The sequence below is a fragment of the Cherax quadricarinatus genome, chromosome 64 (genome assembly GCF_038502225.1).
Source record: "Cherax quadricarinatus isolate ZL_2023a chromosome 64, ASM3850222v1, whole genome shotgun sequence".
Lineage (NCBI taxonomy): Eukaryota > Metazoa > Arthropoda > Malacostraca > Decapoda > Parastacidae > Cherax > Cherax quadricarinatus.
This window is the reverse complement of record NC_091355.1, coordinates 1,595,515-1,613,014: the sequence shown is the minus strand read 5'-3', so window position 1 is coordinate 1,613,014 and position 17,500 is coordinate 1,595,515. Positions and strand designations below refer to the sequence as shown.

Below are 17,500 nucleotides of genomic sequence, written 5' to 3'. Positions count from 1 at the left end.
ACAAATAGGTGACCTCACACACACATACATCAGCTATGAATCCCACAATAAAAATATATAATAGTAACGTTTGTATATTCCCGATATACTCAACATATTACACGGAAGCTTATGAATGTAAACGTGTGTTATTAAAACCAAAAAAAATGTGGTTTATCATGTTTTCTGTCAAGTAAATATCTCAAATTTGCTTGAAACAGATAAAACAGTTGTAGATGCATACTCCTCAGCCCTTTTTGGGCCTAGTTTCTAGGCCTTCGGGCATGAGTGTGCTCTTGCCCTACCGTCCATGGGATGGATATGCGCAGCACAATAAACTAGCCCTCTCGACAGCACAATTTAATCCATGAAGCGTGTTCTTAACCTTGTGTCCTATGACACATAAACTTATAATGGCAATTATTCAAATTATAAGTAAATAGATTGAGAGAGTGGTCAAAGTGTTGTAAAGTGAATAAGGTCTACTGGATAAAGTGTAAAGTTGCAAAATACGCACTCGATAATTGGGGAGGCAGCCACACATAGTGCTTGTGAGAACACTTATTGAGGTGGTGTCAGGATGTTGGGTTACCAGCCTTCTGGAGTGCAGTGGCGGACCTACATTTTTGGGGCCCCTGAAGCTTGACTTGTTATGGGGCCCCTTAGGCTTGAACTGTTATTGGGCCCCCTGAAGCTTGACTTGTTATGGGGCCCCTTAGGCTTGAACTGTTATTGGGCCACCTGAAGCTTGACTTGTTATGGGGCCCCTTAGGCTTGAACTGTTATTGGGCCCCCTGAAGCTTGACTTGTTATGGGGCCCCTTAGGCTTGAACTGTTATTGGGCCACCTGAAGCTTGACTTGTTATGGGGCCCCTTAGGCTTGAACTGTTATTGGGCCCCTTCTCAACCAGCAACGACTAGGCCTACATCATAATTTAAAAGCCTTATAATTTTTATTTTTAACTAATATTTTGTACTGTGTTACACTATATTATTAATATTACTGTTTAAAAAAAACTTGTACAATAGAACAAGTTTTTTTTAGGAATGTGGAATCAAGTGGTTTCTGGGGCCCCTCCTGGATTAGGGGCCCCTCCTGGATTAGGGGCCCCTCAAGCTTAAGCATCAATAATTTCATAGGAGATCCGCCCCTGCACATAGGTTCACATAATAAGTGTTTTGAAACCCCTTAGCTACCAGTAACCTTAAGTGACACTCAACATTCTTCTGAGGTGTTACACCCTGTACTGGAAATAGCAAGTCTGAGGTGTCACACCCTGTACTGGAAACAGCAAGTCTGAGGTGTTACACCCTGTACTGGAAACAGCAAGTCTGAGGTGTCACACCCTGTACTGGAAACAGCAAGTCTGAGGTGTCACACCCTGTACTGGAAACAGCAAGTCTGAGGTGTCACACCCTGTACTGGAAACAGCAAGTCTGAGGTGTCACACCCTGTACTGGAAACAGCAAGTCTGAGGTGTCACACCCTGTACTGGAAACAGCAAGTCTGAGGTGTCACACCCTGTACTGGAAACAGCAAGTCTGAGGTGTCACACCCTGTACTGGAAATAGCAAGTCTGAGGTGTCACACCCTGTACTGGAAATAGCAAGTCTGAGGTGTCACACCCTGTACTGGAAATAGCAAGTCTGAGGTGTCACACCCTGTACTGGAAACAGCAAGTCTGAGGTGTCACACCCTGTACTGGAAACAGCAAGTCTGAGGTGTCACACCCTGTACTGGAAACAGCAAGTCTGAGGTGTCACACCCTGTACTGGAAATAGCAAGTCTGAGGTGTCACACCCTGTACTGGAAATAGCAAGTCTGAGGTGTCACACCCTGTACTGGAAATAGCAAGTCTGAGGTGTCACACCCTGTACTGGAAACATCAAGTGTGAGGTGTCACACCCTGTACTGGAAACATCAAGTGTGAGGTGTCACAGCCTGTACTGGAAACATCAAGTCTGAGGGAAGTAAGGGATGGAGGCGAGGCGCGAGAGAGAGGGAGAGGTGGTGGGAGAGAGATTGAGAGATGTAGGGAGGGATGGAAGGAGGGATGGAGTGAGGGATAGAGGGAGGGAGGGAGGGAGGGAGGGAGGGAGGGAGGGAGGGAGGGAGGGAGAGTAATATGCAGATACCCTAGCAGGTAAAAATAGAGTAGACAGGTAGCCGCTTCTCCAACGCTGCGACCACTGATCACGGAATGTGGCACACTGGCAGGCTGGCAGGCTGGCAGGCTGGCAGGCTGGTAGAAACGCAGACAGGCGGGTAAGTAGGCAAGTAGGTAAGTAGGTAAGCAGGTGGGTAGGGAGACAGGCAGGTAGGTAGGCAGACAGGCAGGTAGGCATGTAGGTAGGTAGGCAGACAGGGAGATAGGTAGGCAGGTAGGTAGGTAGGCAGGTAGGCAGGCAAACAGGCAGGTAGGTAGGCAGACAGGCAGGTAGTTAGGCAGATAAACAGGCAAGTAGGTAGGTAGGCAGACAGGGAGGTAGGTAGGCAGGTAGGTAGGCAGACAGGCAGGTAGGAAAGTAGGTACATAGGTAGGCAGACAGGCAGGTAGGTAGGCAGACAGGCAGATAGGTAGGCAGACAGGCAGGTAGGCAAGTAGGTAAGAAGGCAGACAGGCAGGTAGGTAGGGATACAGGTAGGTAGGCAGACACACAAGTAGGTAGGCAGGTAGGTAGGCAGATAGGCAGAGGAGCAAATAGACTGTGTGTGTGTGTGTATGTGTGTATGTGTGTGTGTGTGTGTGTGTGTGTGTGTGTGTGTGTGTGTGTGTGTGTGTGTGTGTGTGTGTGTGTGTGTGTGTGTGTGTGTGTGTGTGTGTGTAAGTGTGCTAATGCTTGTACTCAGAAGAAATTAAAATAAACAAAACAGATGATAATATAAACACGCGACGTAAAGAAGTAAAAAAAAATAAAAGAGGAAGAAGGAAAAAATATAATAAGTAATAAAGAAAAAGAAAATACTACCAAAAATAGGAGGAGGAGGAGGAAGAAGAAGAAGAAGAAGAGGAAGAGGAAGAGGAGGAGGAGGAGGAGGAGGAGGAGGAGGAGGAAGAGCAGGTCATAATGTGCCAAAAAAGTGTTGCTACTTAAGCCACTGAAAAATACCCGGCCAGGAAGATGAAGAGGGGAGATGGGGAGGGGAGATGGGGAGGGGAGATGGGGAGGGGAGATGGGGAGGGGAGAAGGGGAGGGGAGATGAGGAGGGGTGATGGGGAGGAGAGATGGGGAGGGGAGATGGGGAGGGGAGATGGGGAGGAGTGAAGAGAGATGAAGACAGGAGATGGGGAGGGAGAATAAATGCAATGAGAGAGAGAGAGAGAGAGAGAGAGAGAGAGAGAGAGAGAGAGAGAGAGAGAGAGAGAGACAGAGTAGAACAAACAGAGGAAGGAACAACTTGAGAACTGGAACAAGTTTAGGAATTAGTTAGACTGGAGGAGGACTTGACAGTTTGGGGACAAGTTACTACTCAAGATTAAGGGGAAGGGGAAAGGGGAAAAGGGAAGGGAAGATTGAGACGAAGGGAAATGATAAAGTAAAAGGGAAGAAGTGGAAGGAAGCAAGAAGAATGTGTGAAAGGGAAAGACACGAAGCAAAGATTCTAAAAAGTTATCTAGGAGAGGGAATAATCTCCAGAAGGAAGGGAATAATCTCCAGAAGGAAGGGAATAATCTCCAGAAGGAAGGGAATAATCTCCAGAAGGAAGGGAATAATCTCCAGAGGGAAGGGAATAATATCCAGAAGGAAGGGAATAATCTCCATAAGGAAGGGAATAATCTCCAGAAGGAAGGGAATAATCTCCAGAAGGAAGGGAATAATCTCCAGAAGGAAGGAAATAATCTCAAGGGTCAAGAAAATAATTCCCTGGGGAGAGGACAAAGATTATCAGAGTCCTTAAAGTCTATCAAAAAATTAATGGTATTTTTTTTTTGCAGCTTACCATAGTTTCCAAACTTATTTTTATTATATATATATATATATATATATATATATATATATATATATATATATATATATATATATATATATATATATATATATATATATATATATATATATATATATATATATAATGATATATATATATATATTTTTATTTTTGTTAATGCAAAAAATAATAATTTTGTACCAAAAGAACCTTAGAAAACTTACCTAACCTTATTATAACAAGCGCAAATTATTATAGCCTAATCCAAATAAATATATTTTAGGTAAGTTTACAATAAACAAACAATGAAATATATTTTATTTTTCGTTAGGTTCAGAATGACTTTTGCTAAATTACTGCACACACAAATTTTCGCTTGCCTTATTCGGCAAGAAGAGCGTTGCTATTTAAGCCAAAATAGCAAGTTTTACCTATTCGGCACGACATAAAAAACCCAAAGATAACTTTTGTGGGGGTACTAGTTTACCTAACCTCGAAAAGGGATTACTAAAAGGTGTAACGCGGCTGCCAGCGGAGGAATTACCTCAAAAAAAAGGCCCGGCAATATTATTTTTCAATGAATTATTTTCACTTTAGCCGTACATTATACTCTTTCTCTCTACCCCCGCCAGAGGGAGTCATGCTATGCCTCCAACATATATAATTTCTCAGCGTCCTGGTCTAAGACCCCGGCTGTGAGACGATGATATATACTTAAACGTATTTAAAGAGCATGAAAAATATATTTAAAATGTGTGAAAAAATTATAAAATATTTATATAAAGGTAAAAAATACGTAAAAAACATTAAAAGGTATATATATATATATATATATATATATATATATATATATAATATATATATATATATATATATATATATATATATATATATATATATATATATAAAATCTCCCCACCAAGGTAAGAAGAAGACACAGTGAAGAAGAAATACTTTCACCATCTTTCGATGAATCACTGTCTTGCCAAAAGCGCTGACACTGCAGCTCAGGTGCCTCTCCAAACTGTAGCATCCTCATCCCACCTCCAGGACTCAAGTCCGGATAACCGGATTCCCTGAATCCCTTCACAAATGTTACCTTTCTCACACTCCAACAGCACGAGAAATCATAAAAACCACTTGCCTCTACTCGCTCTTAACATGCTCTCACAAGCCTGCTGGATGTCCAAGCCTTTAGCACTTAAACCTCCCTTAGTCAAACTTTCCAACCGTTTCTTAGACGACCCCTACCCATCCTTCCCTCCACATTCCGAGTCATCCTATTTTGCTCCATCCTCTCTAAATGTCCAAACCACCTCAACACCACCAGACTTTTCTTAATCGCCAAACTTGGAACTTTCTCCAAAATATTAACACTACACTAAGTTTTAGAAGGGGAAGGTGAACACAGTTCAATGGTCACAACTTCCTGGAGAACAGAATGTTGAACCGGGGAACATTTCTTCGAGAACAGAACTGTAAAATTTAGAACAAAACTCCCTGAAGAACTGAATGAATGTAGAACATAACAATCTGAAGAAGTGGATGAAGAAATGTGAAACACCAGAGATTGAAGAACTGGAGAGGACAGATCAAAGAAAGTTTGGGAGGGAGGCTGGGGAGGGAGGCTGGGGGAGGGAGGCTGGGGAGGGAGGCTGGGGAGGGAGGCTGGGGAGGGAGGCTGGGGGAGGAGGCTGGGGAGGAGAGGCTGGGAGGGAGGGCTGGGGGGGGCTGGGGAGAGAGGCTGGGGAGGGAGGCTGGGGAGGTAGGCTGGGGAGGGAGGCTGGAGAGGGAGGCTGGGGAGGGAGGCTGGGGAGGGAGGCTGGGGAGGGAGGCTGGGGAGGGAGGCTGGTGAGGGGGGGCTGGGGAGGAGGCTGGGGAGGGAGGCTGGGGAGGGAGGCTGGGGAGGGGGCTGGGGAGAGAGGGTGGGGAGGAGGCTGGGCGGGAGGTAGGCTGGGAGGGAGGCTGGGGGGGAGGCTGGGGAGGCTGGGGGGGAGGCTGGGGAGGAGGCTGGGAGGAGGCTGGGGAGGGAGGCTGGGGAGGGAGGCTGGGGGGAGGGGGCTGGGGAGGGAGGCTGGGGAGGAGGCTGGGGAGGGAGGCTGGGGAGGGAGGCTGGGAGGGAGGCTGGGGAGGGAGAGGGGGTGGGGAGGGAGGCTGGGGAGGAGGCTGGGGAGGCGGGAGGCTGGGAGGGAGGCTGGGGGAGGAGGAGGGTGGGGGGGGGAGGCTGGGAGGGAGCTGGAGGAGGCTGGGGAGGGGGAGGCTGGGGAGGAGGCTGGGGAGGGAGGCAGGAGGGGAGGCTGGGGAGGAGGCTGGGGAGGGAGGCTGGGGAGGGGAGGCTGGGAGGGAGGCTGGGAGGAGGCTGGGGAGGGAGGCTGGGGAGAGGAGGCTGGGGAGGGAGGCTGGGGAGGGAGGCTGGAGAGGGAGGCTGGGGAGGGAGGCTGGGGAGGGAGGCTGGGGAGGGAGACTGTGGAGGGAGGCTGGGGAGGGAGGCTGGGGAGGTAGGCTTGGGAGGGAGGCTGTAGAGGGAGGCTGGGGAGGAGGCTGGGGGGGGAGGCTGGGGAGGGGTAGGCTGGGGGAGGAGGCTGGAGGGACTGGGAGAGGCTGGGGGGAGGCTGGGAGGGAGGCTGAGGGGAGGGAGGCTGGGGGGAGGCTGGGAGGAGTAGAGGCTGGGAGGAGGCTGGAGAGGGAGGCTATTCTTACTTTTATTGTATCCATCCCAAGTCATTACTACTCTTACTCCTTCTATCCACTCTCTATTCTCTTCTTCTCTTGACATTTCTACTATCCTTTATTTACTATCTCTTTTGTCCCCGCTATTCATTGTTGTCTTCAAGTTTCTTCCACCCACTGTTTATCATCTCTACTTCTCTCCGCTTTAACATCTTCTACCATTCCAATCCTTCTACTAGCCTAAAAATGTTACTCCCCGTACAACCCCCCTTTCCCCGACCCGTGTTTTTTCCCTACCCCCCCCGCCTGGCCCGGACCCCCCGGGGGCGTTGACCGGAACCCTCCGGTATCTCAGGTATACCCAGGTCCCGGTATATTATTCCCTGGTATACCCGGGTTTCCCAGGTATACACCAGGATCCCGGTATCCCGGGTTCTCCTGGTTCCAGGTACCCCAGGTATACCAGGTATCCGGTTCGGTTTTCCCAGGTTATCGGTATCCCCAGGTAATCGGTTCCCAGGATATCAGGATATTAGGATCCCAGGCCCCTTTTTTCCCCAGGACCCCAAAACCCCAGGATACCAGGAATTTCAGGATACCAGGATACCGGTTCCAGGATACCGGGATACCTGGATCCCAGGATACTCAATCCGGTATACCCCATCTCAGGTATACCCGGGTTTCCAGTACTGGTATACCCCGGGTTCTCTCTCCTCCCCTTTCTCTCCCCCTCTCTCTCTCCCCTTCTCCCTTCCCTTCTTTCCTCTCTTTCCTCTTTCCTCTCCTCTCCTTCTTTTTCTCTCTTTCCTCTTCTCCTTTCTTTTCCTCTTTTCCCCTTTTCCCCCCCCTTTTCCTTTTTTTTTCCTACTGGTCATCCTGGGTATGTATGATCTCAGATGGGTGATGTTCTGGAGAAAGGGGCAGCCAGAGTGAAGTTTCCTTTCTGCCCCTCTTGTGGCATAAAAACTTGTTTCACCTGTCCTCAAGTGGATCAATGTGGTATTTTGCAATATTGGCCTTGTACATAAAAGTAAAGGACCCCATCCCCCCCTTTTTGAAGGCTCTGCTGAAATGACAGATCTTGGATGGGGCCGGCGGGGTGAGACGTCTTGCTCTGTTCTCTATTCTGTCAAGCAGTCGCAGATGAGAGGGGGGCAGGCAAACCAAGAAAGTGGAGCATACTCAAGGTGAGAGCGTACTTGTGCCTCGTACAGAATTTTTAACCCCTACTGTCAAGCAGATGGGAGATACGGCGAAGTGCTGTAAGTTTCCTGGCTGCCTTGTTTGCAAGATTTAAAACAGGGTTCTTCATGGTTATTTGGAGTCAAATTTCCCCCCAAGGATATCAACTTCTTCCGGTGCCAACATCGTCCCATTCACCCTCACTACTGCACCAGCATTACCATCATGGTGCCTAGAGACGATCATCTTTTGCGTTTTCTCAGGTGCAAATGTTACTTCCATCTATTTCCCCAAGCTGATATAGCTCTCAGCTGGTGATTGATGTAGCTTAGAGCAGCTGGCATTTCTTCTCTTGGATAAGTGAATGTCAGTGTACAGTCTGCATATGCATGTGATTCTAGGATGAGATGAAGAAGGTCGTTGAAGTAGACATTCCATAACAGTGGACCCAGCACACTTCGTGGAATGCTTGCTAATGGATGCCTTGCTGATTCCGTTCCATTGAAACTAAAGAGATCTACCATAAAGGGGAATCACTGAGGGGACATAGCGTAGACCTTCAATTCCAAGTGCTTGAAGTTTTGCAAGAGACCCCAGTGCCACCCGGGCGAAAGCGCCAGCAATGTCCCCCTAAAAAGCTGACTTTGGTTCATCCAGTGACTGGTGCCACTTAGTGGAGAGGTTTAACAACAGATCCCAAAAGCAGAGTACCTTTCTCTCTCTTCTCTCTCTCTCTCTCTCTCTCTCTCTTCTCTCTCTCTCTCTTCTCCTCCTCCCTTCTTCTCTCTCTCCTCCTCTCTCTCTCTCTCTCTCTCTCTCTCTCTCTCTCTCTCTCTCTATGTCTCCATGCATTATCATCTAAGATACATAAACATCAGTATATATATATATATATATATATAATATATATATATATATATATATATATATATATATATATATATATATATATATATATATATATATAATATATATGTTATATATATATATATATATATATATATATATATATATATATATATATTTTATATATATATATATATATATATATATATATATATATATATATACTGTCCATTAATGTCCATTCTGTAAAATAAATAAGAGTTTTTGTTATATTATCGAGATTTTTCGGAATAAAAAATTATGACTATCTCAAAATACTGAAATAATGTTTCCGTCACCATCACTACCATACTGTGTTAGTGTCACCATCACTACCATACTGTGTTAGTGTCACCATCACTACCATACTGTGTTAGTGTCACCATCACTACCATACTGTGTTAGTGTCACCATCACTACCATACTGTGTTAGTGTCACCATCACTACCACTGTGTTATTTCCCACCCTACCATCTGTGTTGTGTCACCATCCTACCATCTGTGTTAGTGTCACCATCATCCATCTGTGTTAGTGCACCATCACTACCATACTGTGTTGTGTCACCATCATACCATCGTGTTAGTGTCACCATCACTACCATCGTGTTGGTCACCACCCCTCCCCATCTGTGTTAGTGCACCATCACTCCATCGTTGGTGCACCATCACTACCATCTGTGTTGTGTCCCATCCCACCTTGTGTTAGTGTCACCATCACTCCTTTTGTGTTGGTGTCACCATCCTACCATACGTGTTAGTGTCACCATCACTACAATCTGTGTTAGTGTCACCATCACTCCCATACTGTGTTATGCCCCTCCCCTCTTTCGTGTTAGTGTCACCATCATCCACCCCTGTTGTGTCAATCACTCCATCTGTGTTGTGTCACCATCACCCATCTGTTGGTGTCAATCACTACCACACTGTGTTGTGTCACCATCATACCATCGTTTTTTCACCATCACTCCACACTGTGTTAGTGTCACCACCCCCTACCATCTGTGTTGTGTCACCATCACTACCACCGTGTTAGTGTCCCATCACTACCATCGTGTTGGTTCACCTTTTTTTACCATCGTGTTAGTGTCACCACCCTTTACCTACGTGTTAGTGCCCATCACTCCATCGTGTTGGGTCACCATCCTCCCTCGTTTGTGTCAATCCTCCATCGGTTTTGTGCAATCACTCCATCTTGTTAGTGCACCACCCTCCTTTGGTTAGTGCCCCCCCTCTCTGTGTTAGTGTCCCACCCTCCTCGTGTTGTGTCCCATCACTACCATCTGTTAGTGTCACCATCCCTCCATCTGTGTTAGTTAACCCTAAATCGTGTTAGTGCCCCTCACTACCATCTGTGTTAGTGTCACCACCCTCCATCTGTGTTAGTGTCACCACCCTCCATCTGTGTTGTGTCACCATCACTACAAGGGTTTATGACACCATCACTCAATACTGTGTTAGTGTCACCATACTACCATCTTTTTGGGGTGTCAATCACTCCCATCGGGTTTTGGTGTCACCATCCAACCGCGTTTAGTGTCCCATCACTCAATCTTGTTGGTGTCACCATCACTCCATACGTGTTAGTGTCCCATCCTCCATCGTGTTGTGTCACCATCACTCCATACTGTGTTGTGCACCTCCTACAATCTTTTGTGACACCATCCTAAATGTGTTAGTGTCACCATGCTACCATATGGTTTTGTGTCACCATCCTACAATCTGTGTTATGTCACCATCACTACCATATTGGTTAGTGTCCCACTACAATACTTGTTAGTGTCCCATCACTACCATACTGGTTGGTGTCACCATCACTACCATCTGTGTTATTTCCATCACTACCATACTGGTTAGTGTCACCATCACTTCTGTGTTAGTGTCCCATCACTACCATCGGTTAGTGTAAATCACTACAACGGTTAGTGTCAATCCTCCATACGTGTTAGTGCCCCTCACAAAATCTGTGTTAGTGTCACCACCCTACAATCTGTGTTAGTGTCACCATCACTAAAAACTGGTTAGTGTCACCATCACTACCATCGTGTTAGTGTCACCATCCCCCATCTGTTTTATGCCCATCACTACCATTGTTAGTGTCACCATCACTCCCTCTGTGTTAGTGTCCCACCCCTCCTGGTTAGTGTCACCATCACTACCATACTGTGTTAGTGTCACCATCACTACCATACTGTGTTAGTGTCACCATCACTACCATACTGTGTTAGTGTCACCATCACTACCATACTGTGTTAGTGTCACCATCACTACCATACTGTGTTAGTGTCACCATCACTACCATACTGTGTTAGTGTCACCATCACTACAATACTGTGTTAGTGTCACCATCACTACCATACTGTGTTAGTGTCACCATCACTACCATACTGTGTTAGTGTCACCATCACTACAATACTGTGTTAGTGACACCATCACTACATCATACTGTGTTAGTGTCACCATCACTACAATACTGTGTTAGTGTCACCATCACTACAATACTGTGTTAGTGTCACCATCACTACCATACTGTGTTAGTGTCACCATCACTACAATACTGTGTTAGTGTCACCATCACTACCATACTGTGTTAGTGTCACCATCACTACCATACTGTGTTAGTGTCACCATCACTACCATACTGTGTTAGTGTCACCATCACTACAATACTGTGTTAGTGTCACCATCACTACAATACTGTGTTAGTGTCACCATCACTACAATACTGTGTTAGTGTCACCATCACTACAATACTGTGTTAGTGTCACCATCACTACCATACTGTGTTAGTGTCACCATCACTACAATACTGTGTTAGTGTCACCATGACTACCATACTGTGTTAGTGTCACCATCACTACAATACTGTGTTAGTGTCACCATGACTACCATACTGTGTTAGTGTCACCATCACTACAATACTGTGTTAGTGTCACCATCACTACAATACTGTGTTAGTGTCACCATCACTACCATACTGTGTTAGTGTCACCATGACTACCATACTGTGTTAGTGTCACCATCACTACCATACTGTGTTAGTGTCACCATGACTACCATACTGTGTTAGTGTCACCATCACTACAATACTGTGTTAGTGTCACCATCACTACCATACTGTGTTAGTGTCACCATGACTACCATACTGTGTTAGTGTCACCATCACTACAATACTGTGTTAGTGTCACCATCACTACAATACTGTGTTAGTGTCACCATGACTACCATACTGTGTTAGTGTCACCATCACTACAATACTGTGTTAGTGTCACCATCACTACCATACTGTGTTAGTGTCACCATCACTACAATACTGTGTTAGTGTCACCATCACTACAATACTGTGTTAGTGTCACCATGACTACCATACTGTGTTAGTGTCACCATCACTACAATACTGTGTTAGTGACACCATCACTACAATACTGTGTTAGTGTCACCATCACTACAATACTGTGTTAGTGTCACCATCACTACAATACTGTGTTAGTGTCACCATCACTACCATACTGTGTTAGTGACACCATCACTACAATACTGTGTTAGTGACACCATCACTACCATACTATGTTAGTGTCACCATCACTACAATACTGTGTTAGTGACACCATCACTACCATACTGTGTTAGTGTCACCATCACTACAATACTGTGTTAGTGTCACCATCACTACAATACTGTGTTAGTGTCACCATCACTACAATACTGTGTTAGTGTCACCATCACTACAATACTGTGTTAGTGTCACCATCACTACCATACTGTGTTAGTGTCACCATCACTACAATACTGTGTTAGTGTCACCATCACTACCATACTGTGTTAGTGACACCATCACTACAATACTGTGTTAGTGACACCATCACTACCATACTGTGTTAGTGTCACCATCAGTACCATACTGTGTTAGTGTCACCATCACTACCATACTGTGCTAGTGTCACCATCACTACCTTACTGTGTTAGTGTCACCATCACTACCATACTGTGTTAGTGTCACCATCACTACCACACTGTGTTAGTGTCACCATCACTACCATACTGTGTTAGTGACACCATCACTACCATACTGTGTTAGTGTCACCATCACTACCATACTGTGTTAGTGTCACCATCACTACAATACTGTGTTAGTGTCACCATCACTACCATACTGTGTTAGTGTCACCATCACTACCATACTGTGTTAGTGTCACCATCACTACCATACTGTGTTAGTGACACCATCACCACCATACTATGTTAGTGTCACCATCACTACCATACTGTGTTAGTGTCACCATCACTACCATACTGTGTTAGTGTCACCATCACTACCATACTGTGTTAGTGACACCATCACTACAGTACTGTGTTAGTGTCACCATCACTACCATACTGTGTTAGTGTCACCATCACTACAATACTGTGTTAGTGTCACCATCACTACCATACTGTGTTAGTGTCACCATCACTACCATACTGTGTTAGTGACACCATCACTACCATACTGTGTTAGTGTCACCATCACCACCATACTGTGTTAGTGTCACCATCACTACCATACTGTGTTAGTGTCACCATCACTACCACACTGTGTTAGTGTCACCATCACTACCATACTGTGTTAGTGACACCATCACTACCATACTGTGTTAGTGTCACCATCACTACAATACTGTGTTAGTGTCACCATCACTACCATACTGTGTTAGTGTCACCATCACTACCATACTGTGTTAGTGACACCATCACTACCATACTGTGTTAGTGTCACCATCACCACCATACTGTGTTAGTGTCACCATCTCTACCATACTGTGTTAGTGTCACCATCACTACCACACTGTGTTAGTGTCACCATCACTACCATACTGTGTTAGTGACACCATCACTACCATACTGTGTTAGTGTCACCATCACTACCATACTGTGTTAGTGACACCATCACTACCATACTGTGTTAGTGTCACCATCACTACCATACTGTGTTAGTGTCACCATCACTACCATACTGTGTTAGTGACACCATCACTACCTTACTGTATTAGTGACACCATCACTACCATATTGTGTTAGTGACACCATCATTACCATTCTCTGAATTTTAAAATTTCATGTGTTGTGAGATTCACCATAAATTGTCTTCCTGTCATATTAAAATAATTTATATCATCATCATTATCACTATCATCATTATCAATATCACAGGTCTTCTAGAAATGTTAGGAGCGTCCTTAATCCGAAGCATCATTTCCACTGTATCACTATCAAGCTCACTATCAACATCACTATCACCACGGAACATGCTCACTATCATCCCCGTCTACTCACCATTTTGTTGTTTATTTCGTGAAAATGAATCTCGCACACTTTGTCCACTACGTCCTCACTTTCGAAGGTGACGAAGCCAAAGCCTGGAAGAGAAAATGATGAAAATGACTCAACCAGAAACACAGACATTTTCACTACAAAAGAAATGTATAGACTCCAAAATTACATTCCAGGATTTTTTTTTCCTGTGTTGAATCCAAAATTAAAATTTCTCGACAACAAATAATGAAGAATATGTATGTATGTATACGTACACACACACACACACACACACACACACACACACACACACACACACACACACACACACACACACACACACACACACACACACACACACACACATACACACACATACACACACACACACACACACACACACACACACACACACACACACACACACACACACACACACACACACACACACATACACACACGCATGCATATATATATATATATATATATATATATATATATATATATATATATATATATATATATATATTTATATATATATATATATATATATATATATATATATATATATATATATATATATATATATATATATATATATATATATATATATATATATTACATAATATGGTACAGAAGATTTAAGCGATACATTGTTGATATAAAGGTGGCATAAACGGTACATGTTGTTACGTGTGTATCACCGATTATAAGGCGAAAATCTCATCCAGCTGCTCAGAGCTGGGGCGTGTGCCCAAAATACAGCAGGCATTACCCCTTTGAACAGCCGCACTCAGCCGCTGGAACAGAAAACTAGCTGCCCTGGGATCCCTAGTTACCCTGATGAGTCTTTTTCCCAGCTCCTAAAGGAATTTAGATGAATTCTTTCCCCATGAGCCAAGGGTCTCTGAGGTATATAGACACGTCAGCACACTGTGGATATATGTAATTTTGGTAGACAGTATCCTCCCCTCCCTGAGACTTACTGCTGAGTATCACAGTAACTAACCTCCCCTCCTATCCTTACCCACCCCAACTCACTCTTCCACATTCCTACCTTCTCTCCCCACCAACACATGCTCTAGTTCTCCCCAACATTCCTCCCCAACTATTTACAATCCTTTCCCCCCTAAAAACAAGCCTTCCCAACCTTCCAGTCGAACTCTTCTCGCTAATGGGAGGGAAGAAGGGAGGGAGGGAGTGAGGGAGAGAACAACACTTCCCTCCCTCCCTCCTCTCCCTCCTTCCCTCTTCCCACCCACGTCTCCCATTTCATCTCCCACTTAACCTCACAAATACTTTGCAATGAGAGTGTCGTATCCTCCCTCTATGCACTTTGATGGAGTAACTCCATCTCCCTCCCTAGAGGGAGGGAGAGAAACCTGTAACATACCCCTGACCAGTTATGAAAATATTATTCCTTTCTTAAGATACCAGATATATTAAGCAAATTTCTTGAAATTGCTTCGAGCAAACAAGTGAACAGTTGATATAAATCCGGATACACAAAAGACCTAGGAACTAGGCCCTAGGAACTAGGCCCTAGGAACTAGGAACTTCAGGGGCCTAGTTCCTAGGTCTTTTGTGTATCCATATGTTCTTACGCTACCATCCACAGGATGGATCTGGAGTGCACAATAAACTAGCCACTTCAATAGCAAAATCTGAGGTCAGGCTGTTGCTGTTGGAGGAGATCCGATGGCCCACACAGCCATCACAGCCTAGTTGATCCGGCTGCAAGAGTAGTGTTCTGTGTACGTGAATAAGTGTTCGCTACTCATCGCGCTCAACAGCACACATACGGGTTTAGCTGATGAGGGGAACTTGCCTTCGCCACCCATGTGCTGAACGATCCACAGGGATTAGCATGATCCACACGGGTTGGGCAGACAGAGGATCGAGTCCTCACAATCATTGCACTGATTAGCCCAACACGAATTTACCGATTCACACGAAACTAAAAGCATAAAAAAAGTGAATGTCTCAAAATCTTCACACAATATTTCTGGCGGAACTTTCTGGCGGAACTTTCTGGCGGAATTTTCTGGCGAAATTTTCTGGCGGAATTTTCTGGCGGAACTTTCTGACGGAGCTTTCTGACGGAACTTTCTGACGGAACTTTCTGACGGAACTTTCTGACGGAACTTTCTGACGGAACTTTCTGACGGAACTTTCTGACGGAACTTTCAGAAAAAAGAAAACTCCGAAAATATTTAGGTAGAAAGTTTGCTCTTCTTCCCAGAGACTGAAATTTCCTTAACGTATCAAGAAGATTGTTAATGGGGAGGAAGAAGGAGCTCAGTGATAGAAACTGGTGTTTATCGCAGTAGTAGTAGTAGCGGTGGTAGTAGTAGTAGTAGTAGTAGTAGTAGCAGCAGAAGTAGTAGTAGTATCGGTGGTAGTAGTAGTAGCGGTGGTAGTAGTAGTAGTAGTAGTAGTAGCAGCAGAAGTAGTAGTAGTAGCGGTGGTAGTAGTAGTAGTAGTAGTAATAGTAGCAGCAGAAGTAGTAGTAGTAGCGGTGGTAGTAGTAGTAGTAGTAATAGTAGCAGCAGAAGTAGTAGTAGTAGCGGTGGTAGTAGTAGTAGTAGTAGTAATAGTAGCAGCAGAAGTAGTAGTAGTAGTAGTAGTAGTAATAGTAGTAGTAGTAGTAGTAGTAGTAGTAGTAGTAGTAATAGTAGCAGCAGAAGTAGTAGTAGTAGCGGTGGTAGTAGTAGTAGTAGTAGTAATAGTAGCAGCAGAAGTAGTAGTAGTAGTAGTAGTAGTAGTAGTAGTAGTAGTAGTAGTAGTAGTAGTAGTAGTAATAGTAGCAGCAGAAGTAGTAGTAGTAGTAGTAGTAGTAGTAGTAGTAGTAGTAGTAGTAGTAGTAGTAGTAGTAGTAGTAGTAGTAGTTGAGGGAGAGAGGAAAGAAGAGCCAGGCTGGGGTGTAGTAGTAATAGGGGGAGAGAGGAAAGAAGAGCCAGGCTGGGGTGTAGTAGTAGTAGGGGGAGAGAGGAAAGAAGAGCCAGGCTGGGGTGTAGTAGTAGTAGGGGGAGAGAGGAAAGAAGAGCCAGGCTGGGGTGTAGTAGTAGTAGGGGGAGAGAGGAAAGAAGAGCCAGGCTGGGGTGTAGTAGTAGTAGGGGGAGAGAGGAAAGAAGAGCCAGGCTGGGGTGTAGTAGTAGTAGTAGTAGGGGGAGAGAGGAAAGAAGAGCCAGGCTGGGGTGTAGTAGTAGTAAGGGGAGAGAGGAAAGAAGAGCCAGGCTGGGGTGTAGTAGTAGTAAGGGGAGAGAGGAAAGAAGAGCCAGGCTGGGGTGTAGTAGTAGTAGTAGTAGGGGGAGAGAGGAAAGAAGAGCCAGGCTGGTGTGTAGTAGTAGTAGTAGTAGGGGGAGAGAGGAAAGAAGAGCCAGGCTGGGGTATAGTAGTAGTAGTGGGAGAGAGGAAAGAAGAGCCAGGCTGGGGTGTAGTAGTAGTAGGGGAGAGTGGAAAGAAGAGCCAGGCTGGTGTGTAGTAGTAGTAGGGGTAGAGAGGAAAGAAGAGCCAGGCTGGGGTGTAGTAGTAGTAGGGGTAGAGAGGAAAGAAGAGCCAGGC

General features: G+C 45.1%; 1 protein-coding gene across 5 annotated transcripts in view; it reads right to left on the bottom strand.

Moving 5' to 3' along the window:
- LOC128700039 (RNA-binding protein Musashi homolog Rbp6) overlaps positions 1-17,500 on the bottom strand; it is a 532,325-nt gene that overhangs the window by 65,484 nt on the left and 449,341 nt on the right. For all 5 annotated transcript variants that reach the window (XM_053792974.2, XM_070098697.1, XM_053792975.2 and 2 more), the window contains one exon: positions 13,958-14,040. In XM_053792974.2, the coding sequence (XP_053648949.2) occupies positions 13,958-14,040 (83 nt within the window). The remainder of the gene's footprint in view (positions 1-13,957; positions 14,041-17,500) is intronic.